Raw genomic sequence first — 24,314 nt, forward strand, 5'->3', positions numbered from 1 at the left:
TACCAGGAGATGGTGGTGGGATGTTTGAAGGAAAAGCAGCAAAGAGATATTTTAACACTGCCTGACCCACCTGAGAATCAGTCTTAGAATGTGTTTCTAAGCAATAATGGTGTGTAAAGGTGTGAACAGATATCCAGGTAGCTGCCTCGGAAATAGCAACTAAAGGAATATTTGAAATGAAGGCTATAGTAGCTTGTGTGCCTCGAGTAGAACGTACTCTAGGCGTAAAAGGTAAAGCTCTCCTTGACAGAGAGTAATACATTTGGATACATATTTAACGATCCATTCACAGATTACCAACTTCAACAGGATCCCATCCTCTACCAGTGGCAATGGAGACAAAGAATTGATCGGTCTTCCCAAGTGTTTTTTTTTTATTGAGGTAATACATAACTGCTCCCCTAACATCTAGTGTATGAAGGCTTCTTTCAGCTGAATTGGTAGCATTCTGAAACAAAGGCTGAAGTGCTATGGACTGAGTTACATGGAACTTGGAGATGTATTTAGGTGCAAAGCGCGTATGTGTGCATATAACCACTTTATCCTTATGAATGGTAACAAATGGGTCTTGAACTGAGAGCGCCTGCAATTCACTTACTTTCCTAATGGAAGTAATGGCCACCAGAAAAGCAGTCTTATAGGTGAGAGCATTAAGACTAGCTTTGTGCATTGGCTCAAAAGAAGGGCCCATAAGTTTAGTAAGAACGACATTCAATTCCCATCAGAGAGTTCGAACAGAAATAGGTGGATGAATTCTTTTCATCCCTTCCATGAAAGCCTTGATTACAGAGACTTGTCACTAGGAAACCTTGCTTTGAGGGGTGCTGTAAGTAGAAAGGGCAGCGCAGTAGACCTTTAGTAAGTTAAAAACTAGTCCTGAGTTTAAGAGGTGAGTTAGGTAAAGGATTATATGTGTGGGTGAATAATCAATTGGGTTGATGTTAAGATTACCTCACCAAATGACAAAACGTCTCCATTTACTGGAATAATAGTGTCTGGTATTTGGTGTACGTGCCTTTTTAAGAAATGTCCATACATCTTTGCGGTATTTGGAAATGCCCAAACTCTAGGGCTTCAGGAGCCAAGCTGCTAAGTTGCGAGTTTGAGGGAATGGGTGCAGTGTTGTCCTCGTATCTTGGGACAGCATGTTGTAGGGGCAAGGCACATTCACTGGAGGACAAAGTGACATTCTCATGAGACGCAAGAACCACGGTTGATAAGCCCACATTGGTGCTACCAGAATGAGTGTAACTTGTTCCTGGTGCATCTTGTAAATAAATCCTGTTGAGTAGAGGAGTTTGGGCCGTGGGGAGTGTAAGCACATTTCCCTGACCATTTGACCCAGAGACCATTCCCCTTGGACATATTTTAGGGATACCTGGAGGTGTAGTCTGGCCATTGTGTGTTCTCGAGTGTTGCAAAGAGGTTGGTGTCTGGATACCCCCATTCTTCAAAGATGTGTTTGTAAATGCCACTCATGTTCTACGGGTAGCTGAACATCTCTGCTGAGCATGTCTGAAAGAAGACTGTGTTCCCCCTGGAAGGGTTGTGACAGGAGGAACATGTGTTTGAGTGCCCACTTACAAATGCTTTGTGCCAGCTTGGACAGCCCTGGGGAGTCAGTTCCTCCCTGCTTGTTTATGTAAAACATGGCCATGGTGCTGTCTGTTAGGACTAGAACAATCTTCCCTTGCAGTTGAAGCTGAAACGCTTTCAAAGCTTTGAACACTGCTAGTAGCTTTAACAGGTCAATGTGTTTGTTTGCTACTGACTGATCACGTGCCGTGCGCTCTCTGGTGGAGAAGGTGAGCTCCCTACCCTGACTGAGATGAATCTGTGGTGAGAATGACCTCTACTTTCGGGGTGGTGATTTCCCTTTCAGAAGGTTTTCCTTTGTCCACCACTGCAGTGACAGAACAAGGGCTTTCGAGACAACCACTAGATCGCCCCACTGACCGCCTGCTTGACACCATTGGCTCGAGAGCCACTCTTGCACAGGACGCATGCACAGACGGGTATGTGGTACCAGTAAAATACAGCATACCATTATTCCTAATTTCTGCATCAATCTCTGTACGGTTATCTGACTGGCTACCCTCTCGCTGGCGGGGAACACAGGACTGTCTTACTGCTCGAATTAGGGCTTCAAGAAATAGTTTTACTTGGCTCCAGACAAGGCTTGACTTCTTCTCATTGATGGAGAACCCCAGTTGGAAGAGTAGGTGTACAGTCTTTTGGGTGTTCTCTAGACACACTTTAAGTGTCTCCCCAGTTATGAGCCAGAACGGTACACCAGAATAGACTGTCTGCGTAAGTGAGCTGCTGCAACTTGGTAAAAACCATTGGGGCCGAGGTAATGCCGAAAGGGAGTACTTTGAATTGATAGTGGGTGTCCTCTATCGAACTGTAGATATTTCCTGTGCGCTAGCAACATTGAAATATGAAAGTATGCATCTTTCATATTCAAGGTGGCCATTTAATCCCTTTTACTTCAGCAGAGGAATTGCCTGCTGCAAAATTGACATCCTGAACCTTTGAGGCTTGACATAATTGTTTGCAGGGCGCAGATCTAATACAGGGCGCATGGTTAGATCCTTTTTTGTTACAAGGAAGTGTACTGAATAGATACCCTTGTTTACCTGAAGATCTGGGATGAATTCTATTGCTCCCTTTTGCAGCAGGGCCTACACTTCTGCTTGAAGAATAACAAGATGGTCTGGAGACATTCTTTGTCTTCGGCGGGTGGTACTGAGGTGTCTGGAGAAACTCGATACAGTATCCTTCGCCGACTATTTTCAGCACCCCCTTGTCTGAAGTAATCCCCTTCCATGTGGGGGTGAAGTATGTTCTCCAACTGGAGATGCATACGTGGGGACTCTGACCAGAGAGTCATTTGTTGGCCGGGGTAGGAGAGCATCCGGCAGCTGCATTCCTACCACTTCTTTGCTGTGCCGAAACCCCTGTTGAGGAGCTTGATAGGCGCCGGACGATCCTGGGTTGGAGTACTAGGGTGAACCTCCTTTGCCATAGGAGGCCTTTGTGGCTCTGGAATTAGATTGCCCCCGAAAGGAGCGCCTGGTGTTAAAAACCCTCCGCTGCACATACAGCTAGCTGGCAATTTGATTAAAAGATTTTAGAGTCTCATGCTCTTACTTAGCCGTTTCACGTGCGTTGTCCACTGCTTTTCCAAATAAAATGGATTCCTCCATCTCCTTGTCAAGGGAGGCCTGTGTCTTGGGTTTGAAACCAGAATTCTTTAACCAAGCCTGGTGCTTTAGAAGAGTCCCCTCAGCTAACACTCTGCTGGTTGTTTCTGCAGTGTCCAAATGATTTTTCAAAATATTGTGGGTGACTTACCTTCCTCCTTGAACAATAGCAAGCAGCTGTGACTTAGCTGGTTCAGGAATACTCTAGCCCGTCCTGCACAAGACCCCAATGGACATCATTGAAGCTGACAAGCAAGGTGTTTTTCACAATGCGGCTACTATAGGCTATACTATTGTTAAAGAGCAGCTGGTCGTCAATAAGAGAAATGGCTCTGGACTGTATAACAGGTGTGGCGTCTACAAAGATGTCCAACTCACAAGCAGGAGTTGTGGGCTAAGTCCCCTGGTCATCAGTGACATCAAGCCATGCGTCTTGGGAGTCGTCTCCCTGGTTTGGGATAAAATATACCTCTTCCTCCTGATCATCTTGAAATATATCCCCCGAAGGATCAGTTAAGCGATGTACAGGAGAGGTAGTGTGGAAAACTGGGAATTAAGTCTAGGTGACTTGAAGGGTCTAGGGTCCACATCTAAGGGAGGACTCCTCTTAGGAGTTCTCTTATCAAATCTGTCTGAGAAATCAATAAACTCAGACACGTTTTCCATATATTCCTCAAATCTTGCCCTAGCCCAGGTCCCTGTAGTACGAGTTTCAGGGAGTGGGGCAGCTACCTTTTCTTGAACAGGACATTTATGACCCTATAAAGACTGAAAGTGGGGAGGAGGCCTGGGGGCCAGAAACATGGGAATCAGGCTGTTAAAGTGTCTTAGACAACTTCTCCCTTAATTTAGGGTGAATTTTACCAGATGATGCACGTTTCAACGTGTCTTTCAAGGTGTCTGAAACACGCTTAGAGGATTTAGGGGGAGCACCCTGGGAAGTTGAAGACTTTCAACCATGCGCTAAACACACAAGTGCAGAGGGTAGGGAACCAGAGGGTTCCCCAGGTTTCGCTGAAGATTTCGACGTGCCTACAGGTGCAGTCTGCTTCTTTGATGGTACCTTTGAGGGATGCTGGGAGTGTGGGGGTTGTGTGCTTTGCCTTGGTCTGAGCCACTCTCATCAGTAGGTGATATCAGGCATGCCTAGTGGGGCTGAGGGCGGGCATGCAGGTGTCGGGGGACTCCACAACAATGCCTTCAGCCTCCGAAATGGAGCTAGGGGCTGCTGGAGGGTTCCTTGTCCGATGCGACTACATCAGTGGGGGAATGGGATTTGACCTGCATGGTGTAAACTGCCCACCGCTTAGTGCGCCGTTCTTTAAGTGTCTTGGGCTTAAAGAGTTTACAGGCCTTGCAACGCTGCTCCTCGTGGTCACGAGCCTGACAGTTACACTCTTTGTGAGTGTCCCGCCAAGGAAACTTCCTATCACAGGAAGTAAAACATTTAAAAATGGAGTTCTCTCCATTATTAAGTAGAAAAAGATCAGCCAAACAAGGGGAAGAATAGGAAGAGGCATTCATTAATGGAGGATGTCGAGGGGAAAAGGGCACCTACTCTCTCTACTGTGACGACTAAAGCCTGATGGTGAAGGCCGCAGACAGCTATTGAGAATTCAATCACGGAAATCTGCAGACGGGAACCTGGAAACTGCCGAACATTGAAATGGTGTGAAGACGTGATAAGATGGATATTCATTTTAGCAATAAACACATCACAAGCTCTGCATAAATGCAATCGGCCAGTATGGTATAAAAACTATCTGGGGGACCTTGACGTGTAAGGGATCATGGGTACATACATGTCACAGTAGGGAAAGTGTTACAGTCACGCCCAAGTCGAGGTCCCTTTTAGATCTTTAAAAAAAATAAACAATGCCTGCAATTACCACTAGATATTGGACTTGTTTCTCTAGATATATTAAAAAAGTTTTTCATGCAGTTTTAAGAGACCTTTTGCCAAAACCTGTAACTTGGCTCCCAGAGGGTGGAAGTGGCATCAAAACGGTGCCAAGGGAGCCACTGCTGCCCCCCTCATCAAAAAATGTGGAGCCTTGAGCTGGAAATGAAAATCTTTAGGGAATATATTCTGCAGTACTGATTCTTCATGCTGCCCACTCAACTATATGGAAGATGATACTGGACACCAGAATGAAACAGGACTACAAACAGAAGATTCCACATTTGTAGGGCAATAGCAACTCTTATGAAGGCAGACTATAGTCTTACCAGCAAAATGGGAATGTATTAATGCAGACCTAACAGGGGTTCCTTGATGAAAGTTTAAAGTACCAGAATCGCCCACTTAAGATAATGTTTGCAATAAAACTTTTTTTCAGGGAAATCCATGGACCTTTTGTGTTACTGAGGCAGATTGTTTTTGTCTAGTAAGTGTGCACTGAAAAACTTTGCTTCAGTGATAAATTGTTGCTGTGAAAAAAAAAATGTATAATAAGGAATAAAATCAATACGAATATATTTTGAAAATAGTTTATTGATTTCGACTTGTGTAAAATTACATTTGTAAACGCATGCAAAATGGGTTTACTCATGCACAGTAAACATGGAAAGAAATTGGTCCAAAAATATTTTAAACTGACACGTACAGAATACACAATTGCAGCGGAATAACAAATGGATGATCAGCGAGGCTATGAACATTTATCAGCAAAATTATTTCAAATAAATAATAGCTTAGCATATACTTTTGTATTTTTTCTAAACATAACATGCAATTGTAGATCAATTTCCGTCTACAAAAAGCAAAATCGGACTTTTCACATGATTAAATTGGTACATGACTGACAGAGTGTGCTTTCATAGCAAGTGCAATGTTTGCTAATATAGCATTTACATCAAAAGGTAACCCATGTATTTAACAGTAATCAATTACATACAATGAAAAACATTGCAAAAGAAAAATTGCAATAGTTCATATATAGAACTACGACATAAGGGAACTTGCAATCCTACATAACCTTTGAATTAATTGTTCAATGTAGCTAGTTCAGCCAGAACCAAGATCCACAGGCTGACTCCGTTAACATTAGTCCTGACCCGGTGATTACGCATGCCACTAACAAAATGACAGGCATTTAATTCCTTGAGCTGAAAAGCCTTCTTATAAGAATAGGACTCCATTTTGGTTACAGTTTACAATTTGCATCACATCCAAATATTATTAAATACATTCAATTAATCAAATTCATTGAATTAAGGCACTCCCTGGGGCTATTCAACTCAACTGCACTGCTGACAGCGGCAACATAGGTCAGTAGCATGGGCTTTTATTTAGTGGAAAAAAGTCAAGGCATTTGTCAGATATGACTTCAAGGTCATAATCTAGCCAAGCTGTGTTAAAACAATAAAATCATCTAACTGGCCCTTTATCAAATAACTAACTTACTCCCATCGTCCAATAAAATGTGCCTTCATAAACAATTCTAGGATTAGTCTTGCTTACGTTCACTTGACAGTCCAACCAAACCACATGCCACTGACGAAAGCATTTAGAAATTGTTGAGTTTATCAACAGTTAGGGTGACCAGAATTTGAAAATAAAAAATCAAGAGACCACAGACATAAAAATAGTACTACAATGTGACAATGGTTACCACGACACTACTTCGGTTGTGGGGAGTGGGTCAGGGGGGAGGGGGAGACGGAGGCAATCCAGACTTTCCTCTGTATATAAACTGTGCAGTGTAAAGCAGCGAGTGTAAACAAGTTCCAAACAACTGACTGTCATTTCAGGTCTTGCTACAGAGCAGTTTCACAGTCCCTGTAGCATAATCGGCTAAGGAATGTGACTATTAACAGAAAGGCAGGGGCGGGGAGGTGGGGGGGTTAGCCCATCGCAGGATGGCTTATGTGTTAATGTAAAATTACCAAGGTATATAAATAACCTTTGTTTAGTTCATAAGTGTAAAGTTCAATTATTGGTGCACAGGCATTGTACACCAAGACGATTTATACTCTTCCTCCATTTCCCCCAATACCTCGAAAGGGTGTTAACAAAATAAATACATAAATAAAAAATAAAATACATTTTAAAAAGACATTCTGGAGACATAAGGCCCAGTTTCAAGACAGTTACGGCAAAACCGGGATGTCTCATCACCCTATCAATAGTACTAGAAAATGCTTTCCAGAATAATGCTGGGTTTGACTGCTAAAGAAAAGGTACACAAGATCATCAACATTTTTTCTCAAATTCAGGCACAGTACAAGTAAAAGTGTATCCAAAACCAGTTAATGTTATCTATCAGTGACAACACCTGCTCACTTGTGCTTTAGTAACGTCTTTGTGTATATAGTGTATATCATCACAGTGTATCGTTATTCACCTGCTCTGATGCATTTCTGTGACATTTAAAGAACAGAGAGTGAAAGAAATTAATAGAAATCAAGGCCAAGCAAAAGAGGTTCCCGCGGTGGGACTTGTTGCAGCAATCAATCACCTAATTTCAACCAGCAGAAACGACAGTAAGTATGAACAGTTACCGGAAAAAGGAATGCATAATGGTCACAGGTTGGCTGCCCTGAAAAGATACCACTTTTTCCCCCGTCTTCACTGCTACTGCAGAGGTTTGGAATAACAAAGCCTAAAAAAGGTGCTTAATCCTTCAGTACTGCAAGCCCAATTTTACTGCCCCCAGCAACAGCATATTAAGCATACAAAAGGTGGTCTATGAGGCTAGAGTTAAGGGCATGGTAAAATAAAATACATTAAAAGATGTGGACAATGCTTCTTCACAAAGACTAAGGCAACATCAAAGGGTAAGAGAACACCAACTCGAAGTGACTCGGTATATTACCAGAAGAAAAATCAATATTCACATTACGATAGCAAAGCAGTGTCCACGAAACCTAGAGAATTCAAGAGTTCGAGGACGGAGATTTTCAGAGAAAATGCAACAGACCAAGGGGGGCATCACAATGAGGGAAATAAAATTACATGTAAACTGAAAAACAGAAGCCAAACCACAAACACAAAACCACTGAACAGGATCAATTAAAACAGTTTAATTCACAACTAACACCAAAGAATAATAAGGTTAACAAGCCAAATGAAAACGGGCTAGCAAAATGTATAGTGCCTCTTTAAAACATCACTAATTTAAGCGCTTTGTTTGAGATTTCAAAATGAATGATCTAAGGACATCTTTTTCAAGTGTACATTACAACTGAATGCTTGCTGGGCTTGAGATGCTATTGTAGTTGGATGACTAGCATTGGTCAAGTGAGTAGGGATGTACATAGTTTTGGTTTTTAATTGGGTTCTGTAGTCTCTTTAAATGGGGAATAAATCTCTGCGGCTAAGTTGTCAAGATGGATTTAAGCGTTGCATTCACAAAACCATAGGATGTGTTCACAAGAAACGGTTGACACCAATTTGAAGAAAAATCGTGTTCAATGTGGAGTGTCATTGTGTTTGTATCATTCTTTTTACTTGCAACCTCCTGCTCTCCCTATTCAGCATCCCCAAAAATGTATGTAGGAGGTAGCATATGCCCGGCAAATGTTCAAGAGAAAGGTTGTGCAATACTCTTGACCAAAAGCAGCATTTTATTTGGTAGATGCATCAGGAGAATAATGATAGCACGGGGAGTGGCCAAGGTTACTGCCCTACTGAGGTCTGCTTTTGGTAAAAATGCCTTTGGAAGGCCACGAATGCTGGATTGAACGGAGAGACACTGAGCTTTGAAAGTGCATAAGGCTTGTAAATGAAAAAAACAAAACCATCTTGCAAACGTAGCTTGTGCAGCTTAGTTGCCTGTAGAAAGTCCACTGTAGGCTATAAATAAAAGGATGGATTGCCAAAAAGGTTTTGAAATGTCCAAGCGCGCTAGAGAGGTCTAGATTATGTAAATTCTCTTCACCGGAAGAACAGCAACGTCTATACTGGAAGTACTTTCTCCTGGTGAAGATGACATTTCATCAAAGCCTCTGGGAGGGGGGGGGACTATGGAAGTGAACAAATAAAAATAACAGATGTCTTAAGATAATACCGCTTGCGGTTCTTCTAGTCTTGCGGCTAAAGTGTTTGCAACCAAAAAGAGACATAACTAAAATAGGTCATCTGGTGTATTGAGAAATGTTGACATTACGAAAGGTAGATATTGCAAGATTGAACCAGAATACCTGTACTAGTCAGGAAAGGCATGCGGTCATCCAAGAAAGCTTTGAATGGATTAAAAAGGCCATGTGTTTGACCTGGTAATGCCAGACTACACTGTGCATTTTTATTATTGTAGCACTAAGTCATGAGTCCCAGGCCAGTAGTCTCTGAAATCAGACAGAAGTTTGTTCCTGTATAAAAGGATTTAAAGCCTCAATCCTATCCAGAAGAGGAAACCGCATTGCCAGATTTTAACCAGCCATCCGGATATGGGTAAATGTATTTTTTCTGTTAGTGAAGCTGGGCTCCTTATACAGAGAGACCGCCTTTTTGAACACTCCTGAGGATGTGTAGAGTCCAAACGGAATGCATTTTTTGCCGACAGCCTGCCCTGGTGAAACTTACAAATGGATGATGTTCCTTTATCATTTCCGTGTGGAAATGTACATCCCAAAGATCCACAGATGTTAATCAATTTTCCAATTAAATGAACTCCAAAAGTTGAACTAGAGTTGTCAAGCAAGAAGGACAAACTTGTATATAACCACAATAGATTAAACTGGCCCTAGTCCTCGGATTTCTTGAGAATGATTGAACAGCATAAGCAGACGCCCTCCTTGTTCTCTGAAACCAATTCTTCTGCATCAACATCAGAAGATTAAGAATCTCTTGCAATGACTGAGGCAATGGCATTTGAATCCTCACAGGTGATGGAAGAGTAATTGCAGAGCTTAAAACTCTATCCGTCCGATTATATTCAGAACCTAGGTTTTCTTGCCATGATATTTGCCCACACTTTGCAAAAAGAGGAGAGCCCTTCTCCCAAAACGGATGCATGCTGCTTGGTAAGAAAAGGATCAGTCTGCATCACCTCTATCGTTTCAACTATATTTAATGTTTGTATTCAGATCCGGATGACAATCATTTTTTGGTTTAAATAAAAAATTAGTCTTCTGTTTGATAACGCGATTTGCAGGAAGAAGAAAAAACAGCATTACGGGATTTGGAGGTCACTACTAAGGTACACTGGACTTAAGAATCTCACGCATTGATCAAGAGAAAGGGGTTTTCAATAGAATGGGAAGTACATTACTCATCTTATGTCTAAATACAAACAGAAACATGTAAAGGTATGCCTGCCTCATGTGCATGGCATTTTTATTGCTCGGTGGTTGTATCAGTTAGGTTGGCGTTCATTTTGAGTTACTCCACGGTAGCTTCTTTGCCTTCAGACAGCCAAAATAAAAATACAAATTCAACTTCCTGAGTAGAAACTCTGCAAACCTGAGTGGTTGCCAATTCTGGATAATAATACAGAGGCAAAATGTATCCCTCTAAACAAAAGACTCACATTTTGCTAGCTTTTGCAATGGAATTGCTATGCTTTAGTCTTTATCCAGTACAGAGGGATTCTGAACAGTTACTTATCCTTTGTTAAAAGTTGCAAATAGTACCAAAGAGTGGGCTAATTGATTTCTCATTAGCGCAAAGGGCTCATGCTTAATAGTGTGATACTAGCCCCCTCTTCAGCATGGGGGCTAAACGTGTTTGAAGGACCTCAGCTAGTACCAAAACTGAACTGACAGGAAGTTACTGGGTGAAAGTTTGCAAGACAGTTGACACAGCCAATGAGGATCAGTCACTGAACTAATTAGCACAACATATGGACTTACAACCAGATGTCAACAGCATGTGCAGAGAGAGAGAGGCAATACTTCGAAAACATGTTGACCAGATGAATTGAAAGATATTCGTGACACAGTAAAATTGAATGGGGGACAGCAAAATATTTCCAGGCTACTGAAAACAGTAGGCGGCTGGAAGAACGCTTCACTGCGTGCATCTGACAGGGTGGAAAACTAGGAATTGGGAGATGAGTTGTGACGGGACTTGGCTGTTGATGGTTGGTGCAAGCAGCCCTCCCCCTCCATCTTTCTAAAGGTTCAAAGTGACAGAATTCTGAAGCAAAGCTTTTCATTTCCTGGGTCCAGCCTACTATATATGGAAAGGATGTCAGTGTAACCAGGTCCAACAAGCAATCTTGAAAATGTCTCCAATTCACAGCAGATTATCTTTAAATCATAACAGAGCTCAGGAAATTATTCAACATATGCACATAGAATTCACTGAATTCAGTCCCAGTGAATCAACAAAACTATGAAACTATATAACTTAATACCAAATATAAATATTCTGCCAGACATATTTCATGGTGGTTCTTCGTCACCACTCCTACACTGCTCAGGATCAGACTTACTAATAGCTTTACACAAGAAAGGGCACGGATCAAAAGAGAACATTAAATACGTTTCTTTAGAACTCCATGTGGCAACCATCTTGAGATGACGCCAAACTAGGAATATTAAATTCAAGCTTGATTCTGACAAAAGTACAAATGCTACATTCATCGAGCTTCATAAAATGTACATTTGAAACAAGGCAGTAGACCAAGTGGGGAGACACTCCCATCTTGAAACAGATACTGGTGCAAGTTTGTACCCAAGCAATGAGAAAAGCATTGGTGGAGGATCAAACACAGACTAGTCTGTAAAAACGTTTTAGCAGTATGTTACTTCTAAACAAGCTTTATAGTTCTTGTGGCTTGGTCAGGAAGCCAATCTGTCACATGACATTGCATAGAAGTAAACTAAAAACAGAACTTTAACTCAGTGGGGACAGTTAAAAGGTATTTTCCTTTGTTTTCCAGTTAATTTTACATCAGAAGTAGAGAACCAATGTTGACAAATACAGGGAAATAGTCCATGGAAGGGCTCACACTCACATCTGATAGACAACAAGAGCAAAGTTTTAGTTGTTTTTGATGTGACTGAACCCTGCAGTGGAATATTTCCGCCTGGTTGACAAACTGTACAATTTTAGGTTGAATATCGGTGTATCAACCGTTGTGGCCCTCTTAGAGGAAAGGTAGGGTTCTTTCCTCTAAGAGGGCAATCACTTCCTGTTTTCGAATGCCTGCGGTGCTATGAGGAATAGGCAGGGGGTGGCATGAGGAGGGGCCTTACCGGCAGCCGATTAAGGAGGTTGGTGTGAGGGACCCGATGAAGTCCTTACTTATTTTCCCCCTGGATCCTCCTCTTAGCTGGCCATGGAAAGGCCATCACTTTTGTATCCCGACCCTGGTGGTGGATATGCGAGGGAGGCTCTCCAGGGTGTATGCAACTTGGGGAAGAGGACGTCCTTAGGTGACACATGGTATCCCCCCCATTTCCCTTTTTCACAATGAGACCTCTATCCCTAAAGCCTTCGAAGGCCATGGTCAACCCTTTCCCTTGTCTTCCTTCCAAACTGTCCCCCAGAAACCCCACCTTAGTACTGGGACGAGAAAGAGACCAACTAGGAGGACACATCCTCATTTGACTGAGACACACAAATACCAGAGACACAACTGAGTTACATGTGCTCCTTTTCATAAAGCAAACAGTTTCAAACACCACTCTGGTACTGACACGAAGAAGAGGGTTATGGAGGCATACCGATGTAACAACCAGGCATGTCTGCCTAATGAAGTCCTCCATAGTCAGGCAATTGAACTCAATGACCCACCCTGGGGTCACTTAACACACCAGATGGATATAAAAACACTTGCCGTATTGAAAGAATGGGACAGGGCTGGAGAGAAGGAAGCTAGAGACTTGGGTGCCAGGAGTCGGGTTGGGCAGGAAAGCGATGCCGAGCTGTGATCAGCTGCGAGGGTCTGGAGATCCTGTTACCCTCCTGAACGGGTACGTGCAGCAGAAGCTGTGAAACTCCCATTGTCCCCAGCTGGAGCTGCAGGAAACCAGGCGAACGAACAGTGCTCTCTGTGGATGCCGCGAGGGAGAGACAGAATTTGGGGAAGCCGAAATGCTGGAGGAGCACTGAGAAGTTTGTCACGAAGGACGGCAAGCCGAAGGAAGCTGCCGCATGAAACCAGTGAGTGTAACACGGGGAAACATGCATATCAGGATGCTCCGGTTGCTCATAACAAAGTCCTTTCTGAATGCCGAATTAACAAAGTAAGTGAAAGCATTTTGTACTGCCACACAGGGTAACAAGCAAGTGAAATACTCATGAATGGAGTGAAAGCAAAGTATTACATGTGGCAGATGCCACAGAAAGTATTGTATGAAACAAGTAATGACAGTCAAGAGAATACCAAGAAGGGTATAAAAATGAGAAACCAAATATTGGCCCAAAGCTGAGAGGGTTAAGAGAAAAACCTGTGTTGGTAAGAAACAGTGGAATACAGAAAAGTGTAACCAAGTGCATGGTGGCTAAGCAAGTCACAGTACAGTGTCCGACGAGCGTGACAATGGGGCATCAACTAAACACTGTCGGATGGAAGCATTGGCTCAGTATTGATGGAAGCAGTTGTGCGACCTGTAATGGATGGATCATGTGGTCCGACAACTGCGCCTAGACAGAGTGCCCTGCATGGAAAAGTCAATGAAAGTATGCATAAAGTAGTGAGTGTATGCATAAAGTAGTATGTGTTTTGCAACAACCTTATATGGGAATTTGAAGTTAAGAAACAGAACTGCCTAAGTGAACTGGTACAATGTATTCATACCAAAGGAGCCGGGAAGGGTCACAAGGAACTGTGTTAATTTTGAAAACTGATCTGAACTCTTGGGGAAGGAAGCCCTGATATTTTGTGAATTGTTTTTGACTTGGGGAAGGAAGGGGAAGCTGATCATAAGCCGAGAGCTAGCAGAAGCTCAGAACTTTCTTTTTGAAAACTATCATTTTGATGCTGACATCCCTACATATTGCATACAGTTAGTTGTGAGGGCAGGTATAGGTTTTGCACACAGACATTTCATTTGGACTTCCCGACACAGATTATCCTTAGTTTTCTTCCAACCTTAGCATAGGGTAAGTTAGGCCTTACCCCATGATGCATTTTAAGTTAAATAAAGGTTTTGAGAATACATTTGAATCTGTTGTCTGTGTCGACTCCATGATACCTTCACAGAGTACAACTTCATTATGGTGACTTCGGAGCAATGAATTCTGACTAGTATTCATGTATTATATAATAGACTTAATGCAGTATACTTAGGACTTTTAACAATATATAAGATGAGTATAATACCATGCGTTTTGTATCGCTTGAAAGCATTTGGTGAAAAAGAGGTGAAATGGCTCAAACAGTTGGAGGGAAACATTTGGAGAAGTAACCTCGGCTTGCCCAAGTGCATACCTGTAGAAGCCCTCTGCTGTGAACTTGGGCTTACCTTTATTATGACGCAATGGAAGAAGATAGCCTGCAGCTCTTTTGATTTGAAAATTCAGGTCAACCCGATATCTCTGCTTTATCAATTTGCCTTGATGCTTAAAGGTGATGTGAAGCCCAATGGTACGTTTAGGAATTTTATGGAAGAGATGCAAAATGTTCATGTTCTGGTAAAAAGATTGTCCCTAAAAGAAAATATTGTGGATATATTAAGCAAGGATTTCCCTTCCCCAGCCCTTTTTCTTACATTCTTAAAGCTCAATGTGGGGTTTGAAGGAGATTTATAATGCGTTTAAGGTTTAATATGTTCCATACTAACGAAATCCTGGGCTCCTGGGCCAAAATTCCATTTGATCAACAAAAACGTAGGTTGTGTACCATGATAGTTGAGACTGCCAGACATGCACTTATTGGATGTTCCAGGTTTTATGATAAATTGATGAAGGGTTACTCCATGTTTGTTAATGACTTGTTGTCCATTATGGTGGATCAATTTTAGAGAAATATTTTTTCAGGAGAATCTTTGGTGATAACTTCTGCTGCGCACTTTATATAGAAGAAATTGGAAAAGCTGTTTGAGATATGTATAAGTTTAGGGAAGTGTACAATTGTGGATTGTTGCTAGTGATTTTACAGTTGCGATGGATATTTATTGATAGTGTTTTATGTGAATGACTATTGCTTAAATGTAATGAATTGTTATATTTTATCATTTATATTTGATTGTTTGATGAATGGTCTATGTTTAAATTGTGTAAAGGTTTGCAATAGAACCATTTGCACAATAAAACATTGTATAGCTCTAATCAGAACTCCAGGAGCATCCATTTTTAACAATGCAAACTAACATTTCAAAACGTCTGAAGTTTTAAAATCATGATCAATATTAAAACCTAGTTACCATTCCAAATAGTAAAAGACTTCAAAGCAAACCTTGCATTTTAACTGTCAATGTCTTAATAATCAACTGCAACTGTTCAACTTCAAATGAGTAAATTAGGAAGAAAAAACAAATAAAGTGCACAGATCAGAAACTAGTGACTAGTGTGACAAACAATGGTCACATCTTTTTGCCAGACCTATGCTGCCCTACGGGGGTAGAGAGATAATCAACAGAAAACTGCAATTCTAGAGAATGCAAATACAGACAAATTATTTCCTACCCAACATTTAATATACATGGAAATTTGGAAAAAATATTGTGAGAAAATATTCCAAGAGCAAAAGGCATGGGTCATTTAGAGAAGGACTACACCAACATCATATCCTTCAAAGTCCTACAGACATACTTGGCATCAAAGTTCGCTGCGCACCTGCACACAGACCGTACTTCATAAGGAGCACAGTACATAAACATTGACATTTTCATGCACTATCACTAGGGACCGCCCTAGGAAAAGACAGAAGCCTCTTCAACCACAGAACAACTTCATGAATTGGCCAAACCATAAAACAGAACAATCGAAGTACTGTAGTGGGATGCACATATGCCCAGGGGCCTGTGGGTAAGAGGCCTGAATGCCAGCATAGTAGGCTAAGTGACATGAATAAAATGAGTAATGGGGTGTTGGACATGAATAACGTACACCTATTATTAACACCGAAGATTAATTTGACTGTGGTGTGTGCTATATAAATAGCATTGACTTTTATTTCAGTCGAAAATGAAGTGCTATTATAGAACTAATAAAAGGACTTGAGAATCATTAAGGACTTTAATCTTGGCAGCCAAGGATAGTACCAAAAGGTTCACAAAATAATGTGGCTGGAAAACATGCATTAAGAAGCAGATTCCTGCAGGGGATTCTGAAGTCGTCTTAAATACCACCATGGTGCTCATGGTCTCATCTTGTTTAGTTTGTGTGAATCTGAAAGTAGGGGAAATTAAGTGCACAAAGCAAAAGAAAAGCTGACAAGAAGGCTATGGAAGCAACGTTTTTATATTGATAGTGTAACCAACGTGAAAGCACTGTGATCCTGCTGTTCCTCTTTTCAACATTAAGTTGGTTATGGTTTAGAACCCAACAAGTAATCCCGTAGTAGATGTTTGATGACCTTCACTATGCCCCTAACAAATGGGTTTGGGAAACACAGGATTACAAGATTCCTTAATCGGAGAAATACCTCACCGTGCCAAAATCCAAAGTGAGGATCATTCGATAACCGCATGTACTTTTTGCAGAAACGTGTTAAAAAAAAGGAAGCAAAAAATGTGTATTTTAGAACGATAAAAAGCACGACACATACAAAATCTGGTGAACACAGGGAATGGACCTGAAGATTGTGTAAGTAGCATTTAAAAGCCAATACAGTAACTGTAATGCCCTGGCACTGTGTCTCTTCTTGATAAGAAAGGAACAGTGTCACTTATAACACAGAGCTAAAACGTGATTGCAGACCTTCGTGGCTGGACACCATGGCAAAGAACAGGGTATTTATTGGACCTCATTAATTCTCAGGAAAGCAGGTCTCACCCGTGGCAAATGTGCAGATGCCTGGGGTTTCACCCTTTTTAAGGTAATGTTCTGTCCATCGAGAGATGCACCCCCTGACGTTTATAAAGTTTCATTTACAGTAATAACTGATCTGGGAATTCAATATCATTAACTATACTTAATTTCAGAGGTTTAACATTTGTAAAGAATTCTGGCTAAAATTAATTTTTTGAGTGCCATAACATTTTTATTGAACGGCATTGTGTTCATTTTCTCGCTATCTAGGATAGATCACCAAATTGCTGCGTGATGAAATTCTTCAAATAAACCACAATATATTACGTTGGTACTCCTCTAATCATGTTACCAGTTTGGCGCCATGTAAAACAAACATTATGACATTTATAAATTAGCCCTTTTCCAAAGAAGTGACGGAGTAAAAAGTATGAGCAGACCTGGTGCATTGATTAGGGCAGTCATTGGTTTTCCAGGAATTGCTTCCTAGCTCTAGTGCAATTTGTGCCTGTGAATTAATATGTTACCTCACATATACACCACAACACTAAAATGGGTTCAGCAATTACAGGTAGTTAATTAAAAATATACATAATACACATTTATGAAAACAGCTCATCAATAACCGTTTGGTAAATTGACATCTGTGTTGTTAAAAAAGCGTGCTTTGAGTTGTCGGAATTCTGGCAAATCCAGCTGTCTCTCTGCTTCTTCAATGTCGCTGTGAATAGCAGCAATGAGTGCCTCTGCAGATTTAGAAGAAAACCAATGTTAATGATCTGATAAAGTCATCAATATGATCAAACACAGTGATCAAACACAGTGAGCAAACGAGCAGACATGTTCAAAACCAGGTATTCTGTGTAATGTGACGAAGTCCCCTTGGAGAAATCATGAGGAGGTTTTGGGAAGCCACTGCTAACTGAAGCAACCCCTTGAGGAGAATGGTTCCCCAAAGCCTCTTTCACGTAACTACGGACATGTGCAGGGGGAACTGTGTACATCGGTGGGACAGAATTATACTTGGAGAAATTGAGGTTTAAATTACGGCATTTCTAGGATCAAATAATCTATAAAGGGATTTGGCACAGACACTGGAGATCCAACCAAGCATGCTACTTGCAAGCCTGCTACCATCACCCAATGTAACAGACGGACAACTTGCAAATCCACTCGAGCTGCAGACGGTACACTCACCCAGATCCTGAAATCGCAGAAGGCCTAACAACTTGCAAGCATCGCATGCAGTGAACCTATGGATGCTGCGTAGCAAGAAGCAGAAAGCTAGGCTGCAGAGGCACAAAGGAACCATAACAGTTGCACAGGACACCAAGATGGCTGCAGAAAACTTGAAGCCCTCTGGTCCCACACTCCCATGGCAAATCAAACAATTGTAACACTGTATTCAAGGAAAGACAACACATGTGAACAATTATTAGAACTAATCCGTGAATCACGATTAGTTATGGGGGGGATGGAGCCGGTGGAGAAATGGCAACGTGTAACCAGAGAACTTTACTGAGCAGTGCAGATCAGACCCTGTCAGAAGCAAAGTATAATGCCAAAAACATGTTGGGATTTTCTGTCAAGATCGAAGCAAAGGCAAGAAAAAGCTAAATAAGAAAATCCTTTTGCAAAGCCAGCTTGGGACTAGAACCAACACCAGGTGCTAGCTAGGGCTGCTAATAACAGACTGAAGAGGCCTTAAGCCAAGGAGAGTAACCCCTGGTTGGTGGGGGAGAACTACTCAATTCTAAAAAGAACCCAAAAGGGGGTACATAGATGGGTATTCCTGCTGATAATTATTATTGTTTGCTAGGCCTACATAAGGTCTACATTCAAGGATAATAGTAGCTATTTGTCAACCAATGACTGTCCAGAGAAGTAGGCAAGAGCTAGAAAGGGCTACATCCATGCAAGTGTGTGTTGATCGAATAGAGAACTGCACTTTGATTGGGACACTTGGTCCTATTCTATGGAAAGACAGGAGGCGAGCATGCTCTTCTTTCTTTATTACTGCTACTCACAGCACTTCAAATGTTTATAACTTTGAAGCTCAACACATTTTTGTTTACTCAGAAGATCTTCCGGAGCTTAGGTAATCAAAAAGGTCCCAGAGTTTCAAAATGTTCCATAAAACTACAAATCCCCATGATCCTACTGCTTGTGGTAGTCTTGGGGCTGCTCTCCTGAGCCTATCAGACCCTGTCCCTGTGTATAAGTAGACCTCTCTCCCTGGTCCTTTCCCCATTCTTTATTGCTGCACTCAGATAAGTGAATCCTTGTATTTACTCTTTCAGTGCTCATATTGCGTGAGTATGTGTAAACATAGGCGCGATATATAATAATAAAGTTTGCGCTGAGGATTATACATTGTCGTTCCGTTTCAGGCTAATATTCTGCGATAAGGAGTATTGACAATTTTTCAGAAAACATGTGTAGACATGCGCGTTGTATGACAAAAGTCTCAGAGAAGCGCGCATAGTCAATGTTTGAGTTGCAAGGAAGCGGAGGCCGGAGCCGCGAGCGAACGCGCTCGCAGTTGGCAGCCGGCTCCGCCTTCCCTCTCGCACGGTTGCATAGAGATTACTTGTTGATAAGGCTACGTGTGAAGTGGGGCACGAGGACCCCGTGGACGGAAGACTTGCTGCGTCATATCCCAGCAGCCTCCAGCCCTCAATACAGCACCGGAGCACACGCAGCTTGAAAGCTCAGAGTGTAGAGCTTAATAAAAAATCTAACATAATAATGAGGATTGAGATACTTTAGGATTGAGATACTTTAGAGGCTGCTGAACAGCCGAGTTCCCTAGCCGCTCGCTAGTTCGAGCACAGAATGGCACAGTTTGAAGGCCCTAAAGTGTCACAGAGCGCCTCTACAGAGGCGAGTTCTAGGGAGTGGGTGGAGGAGCCCACAAAGGGGGACAAGGACCTGTCCCTTAGCTTCAAAAGAGCCACAAGCAGTATCGCAGGGTGTGCAGCCCCTCGCGCAGGGATCAGATCTATTGGAGGATTTGCCAGGCAAACAGAAAGCAGTCCTCGACAGATCCAGGAAGAGAAGAGCAGATAGCCCTGGAGAGGGAACCTCAGCTAGACACCCCCTGACCGTGGTTGATCAAGAGGTGTGTAAAAAGGCTTGCAAGAGGATGTCCTTTTTGACCCCCCCATGCCCACCGAGCCACACAGAAGGGGTAGACATTAGACCCCAAGAGGAGGTCGATCCCTTCAGTAGGCTAAAGAAAGCCTTTCTGCTGAAGGCGACAGTGCCACACTCTCGACCCCCTGCTCCAGGGGTGAACAATGAAGGGGGCCAAGATGATGGCGGTTATTCGCCAGACAACGAAGGAGAGGAAGAAGAAGAGGAGATCCTTCTTGATCCTAACATCAACGATCCGCCTCCAAAAGAGGAGGAGACTTTGGGTGACATATTCCACCCAGAGGCGATTAGATATCCCCAACGCCACCGAATGGGTACCGTCGCCCAGAGTGGCGAAGTATATATCCCAACATATAAGGAAACAACTGGACAGGGTGGTCCAATCCAAAATGAGGACAGAATGTCCTAGACCTGACCTCCCAGGCAAAGTGACGGATACCCCCAACCAAGACCCGAAAATGTTAACCTTCGTCACCAAGACAGCTAAAGAAATTAGAAAACGGGTAGACCGAGCTTGGAGAGGCTGCCAGGACAAGATCATGGATCTGACAGAGAGCCAAAGAAACAGAAACGCCAGTAGACGTTCAGGCCCTAGGGAGCTCGACACAAAGTGCGCCTTTTAGGCAACGCTAACTGCGCTCTCTCGTCAGAGAGGAAGAGAGGTGTGTTGCTAAAAATAGATAGCAAACTCCATGATTTGGCTTCGTACAAAGCAGGGGAAAGAGCGAAGGGCTTACTCTTCAGAGAAGCCTTCATCAAGGAGATGGCTCAGTTTGTGGGAACATACTCTGCCTTAGAGAAGGCGCAAAGCTCTGTACGCAAGATCTTCCCAGGATGTGCTTTCATCGGGACCGGACGGCATCGGAGTCGATCGTCTGGTCGTTTAGGGATGCAGCGGTGACCCCAAGGGCCACGGGCCCAGTACTGGGAGAATAGACAACAGGATACATTCTTCCCAGCCAGAACACGTTTTCCCAGAAGCCGTTGGGGAACAGGAGCGTACAGGCAGCAGGGCGCACCAAGTGGTGACTACCCAGAGCGCAGATGCCCCGATAGTGTCCTTGCGCGAATGGCACAAGCTATCCAGCGATGCATGGATGCTTCAGGCGGCATCACGCATGCACCTAGAATGTATAGGCATTCCTGAGAACCCCCAGCAATGTATACGTTCCTAGAAGAACGAGACCTGCTCCACAGCGAATTGCGCAGCCTAGCGAGCAAGGCCGCTATAGAGAGAGAAATGCAGGGGGACCCAGGTTTTCTCAGCAATAAGTTCTTGGTAAAAGGTGAGATCAGTGATAAATTTGAAGAGTCTGAACAAGTGGATCACGTACAGACACTTCAAGATGGAAGGATACACCTTCTACGAGATCTCAGGACAGGTGATTTGCGCGTCTTTCTAGACCTCAAAGACGCGTATCCTACCATTCCGATAGCAGTAGAACAAAAAGGTTTGTTCGCTTTTGATGGAACAGGGAGATCTGGCGATTCACATGTCTACCCTTCAGGCTGGCATTAGCTCCCTGGGCCTTCACCAAGATTATGAGGCCAGTAGCAGTGGCCATACGGGAGAGAGGGATCAGAATTATCGTATACCTAGACGATATCCTTATTCTAGCCCAGAGTGCAGTCATTCTGCGGGATCAAACCTTGTGGGTTTGCAACCTAGTCTCCTCCCTCGGTTTCGTCATCGATGTAGAAAAGTCAGATCTACATCCCGCTCAGAGGATAGAGTTTTTAGGGTTTTTTTTATAGACACCAGGAAAGCGTTACTCAAGCTACCGGCGCCACAAGGTGAAAGCCATCAAGAAAGAACTCAGGGCAGTCATTACGAAGAGAACTATTTCACTTCGCAATCTAGCTCGGATAGTGGGTCTCCTAGCAGCCTCAATTCAAGCAATTTTCCCCGGGCCTCTTCATTAAAGGGCACTTCAGAGACTAAACATCATACACCTCAGAGGGGGCTTAGGCCTTCATCAGTTTGTCACACAAGATCAAGAGGCTCTTACAGAGCTGCATTGGTGGCTGCAGAATATGAAAGCCTTGAACAGAGGGCAGGCTCCTTCGCTGTACGAGCCTTCACCAGAGACAGAGTCAATACGTTACATAATCAAGTTGTGAGGGACCTCCTCCAGGACGCTAGCAGAATTGGTGAAATACTTTTGGCATCACTGCCTGCAACATCACATAACGATATCTGCAGAGCACTTACCAGGGGAGCAGAACGTCGTAGCAGACTGGAATTCTCGATATCTCATAGATTTCAGCGACTAGAGGCTCTACCCGGGGTCCCCTAGACATTGATCTGTTTGCATCCAGGCTGAACGCCCAAACCAGCCCCCTCCCATCACCCCCTGCTCCACTCCCCCCCAACCCCCTCCCCCCCGACCCCAAGTACTTCAGCTGGAGGATAGACCCTGGGGCAGGGGGAACAGATGCGTTCTTGCAGCAGTGGACAGGAGCAGTCCACTATGCATTTCCCCCATTCGTCATGCAGACGAGAGTATTGGCGAAGGTCTGCAGGGAGCTGGCAGAACTAGTTAAAAAATACTATGCCAGTCCCTACAATTAAACGTGCAAGAGGCGGTGGCGCTAGCTTCCCATTCATTGCCTCCAGACACTGGAACTCACTGCCTCATTCCATCAGAAGTGAACCTTCTAATCTCACCTTCTGCAAGGCCGTCAAAACCAGACTATTTATCTAAAGTTGATCCTGTATGACCGCAGCTCAAATGTATCCCTGCTGCCTCCTATGCAGGCTTCAACAATGTAACTAATGGGAGAACCACTCAAGCTTATCTAACCAATGAAAGTTGACTGTAACCAAGCCACTAACCTATACATTGTAACAATACATTTATGCGGGCTAATGTAACCGGTCGCCCACCTCTCTCTGTTGCAACTCAGACAGATTCTTGTAACAGCCCCTGGGCTGTGTGAGTGCTTTATAAATGCAAATAAATAAATAATAGTTTATAAAAGTCCCAACCATAGTTTCCAGTAGTGATGGAACTTTCCACTGATTTTCAGAGGATACTTACTCACAGGCAGAACACTCTGCAGGGTCCCAGTGGGCAGTTTCACCCACTGGTGGAGGAGGGCAGTCTGTGCCTGATCGTGTGCAGGGTCTCAGTCAAAGATGGGAGCTGCCAGGCATTTTGCAACTCAATGCCGACTGTATTAGGGACTCCTGGGTGCCTTCCACCGTTAGGATCATGGTGCCGCGTGGAAACGCTGGTCCTACTGCTGTGCAGTCCTCAGTATTAATCTTGTTTGGGCTCCTGTAGTCCATACTGAATTTCTTAGCAGATAGGTTTAGTGACGGTTGCGCCTACAGGACAGTAGGAGTATATAGATCTGCTATATCAGCAGGGCATGATAAAGTAGAAGGGAAGCCAGTGGGGGAGCACACAACAGTGCTCCATTTGCTCAAGGGTGTTAAGGTGCGTAAGCCACAGGAGACAAAATATTCCGTCCTCTGGGACTTGAAAGAGGTATTTCAGTTGTTTCTCAGATGGGCCGACAATAAGAGTCTTTCATGGTCTCAACTGTCGGGGAAGGTGGCAATGCTTCTCTGTTTGGTAGCATGCAGGAGAGTTTTCCGATATCAAAGTGCTAGAAATAGACAGGAAGATTTTACCCGTAAGGGGTGGCCTTCAAGGTAGCAAAGCGAACGAAAGCCGACTCCACAGTCATTTCTTATCCATACTTCCCAGACAATGTCAAGTTATGCGTAGCTCAGTTTATAAAGGATTACGAGTTAGCCACAGCTTAAGTGAGGCTGATGGATGGGAGTCACTCGGCTCCTAATTGCGTGTAGAAAACCTTACCACGCGGTAGCTACAGCCACGATAGCTAGATGGGGCAGAGAAGTTATGCATTGGGCAGGTATTGACTTATCCAAGTTTGGCGCGCATTCTGGAAGAGCAGAAGACGACCTGAGGAGTGAACAAGGTGGAGCACACCAGTTTGAATTTCTACGGTAGCCTCCTCTTATCAGCAGTTGCAGAGCTGTGGTCCAAGCACAGAGGGCAGTTGATTTAACACAGATGCAGTTCACAGTTCAAAGTTGGACAGATTCGGGCAGAGTTCAATGTCAAAGAAAGAGGAAAGGACCTGGGAGAGAAGTCTACTTATACACCGGG

General features: G+C 43.3%; 1 protein-coding gene across 1 annotated transcript in view; it reads right to left on the reverse strand.

Moving 5' to 3' along the window:
- Positions 1-17,223: 17,223 nt before the first annotated feature.
- RFK (riboflavin kinase) overlaps positions 17,224-24,314 on the reverse strand; it is a 238,573-nt gene continuing 231,482 nt past the window's right edge. Inside the window, exon 4 of the mRNA XM_069625845.1 lies at positions 17,224-17,759. Within this exon, the coding sequence (XP_069481946.1) occupies positions 17,632-17,759 (128 nt within the window). The 3' untranslated portion in view covers positions 17,224-17,631. The remainder of the gene's footprint in view (positions 17,760-24,314) is intronic.

Source organism: Ambystoma mexicanum, chromosome 6p (genome assembly GCF_040938575.1).
Source record: "Ambystoma mexicanum isolate Mex_15411 chromosome 6p, UKY_AmexF1_1, whole genome shotgun sequence".
In the NCBI taxonomy this organism is placed as follows: domain Eukaryota; kingdom Metazoa; phylum Chordata; class Amphibia; order Caudata; family Ambystomatidae; genus Ambystoma; species Ambystoma mexicanum.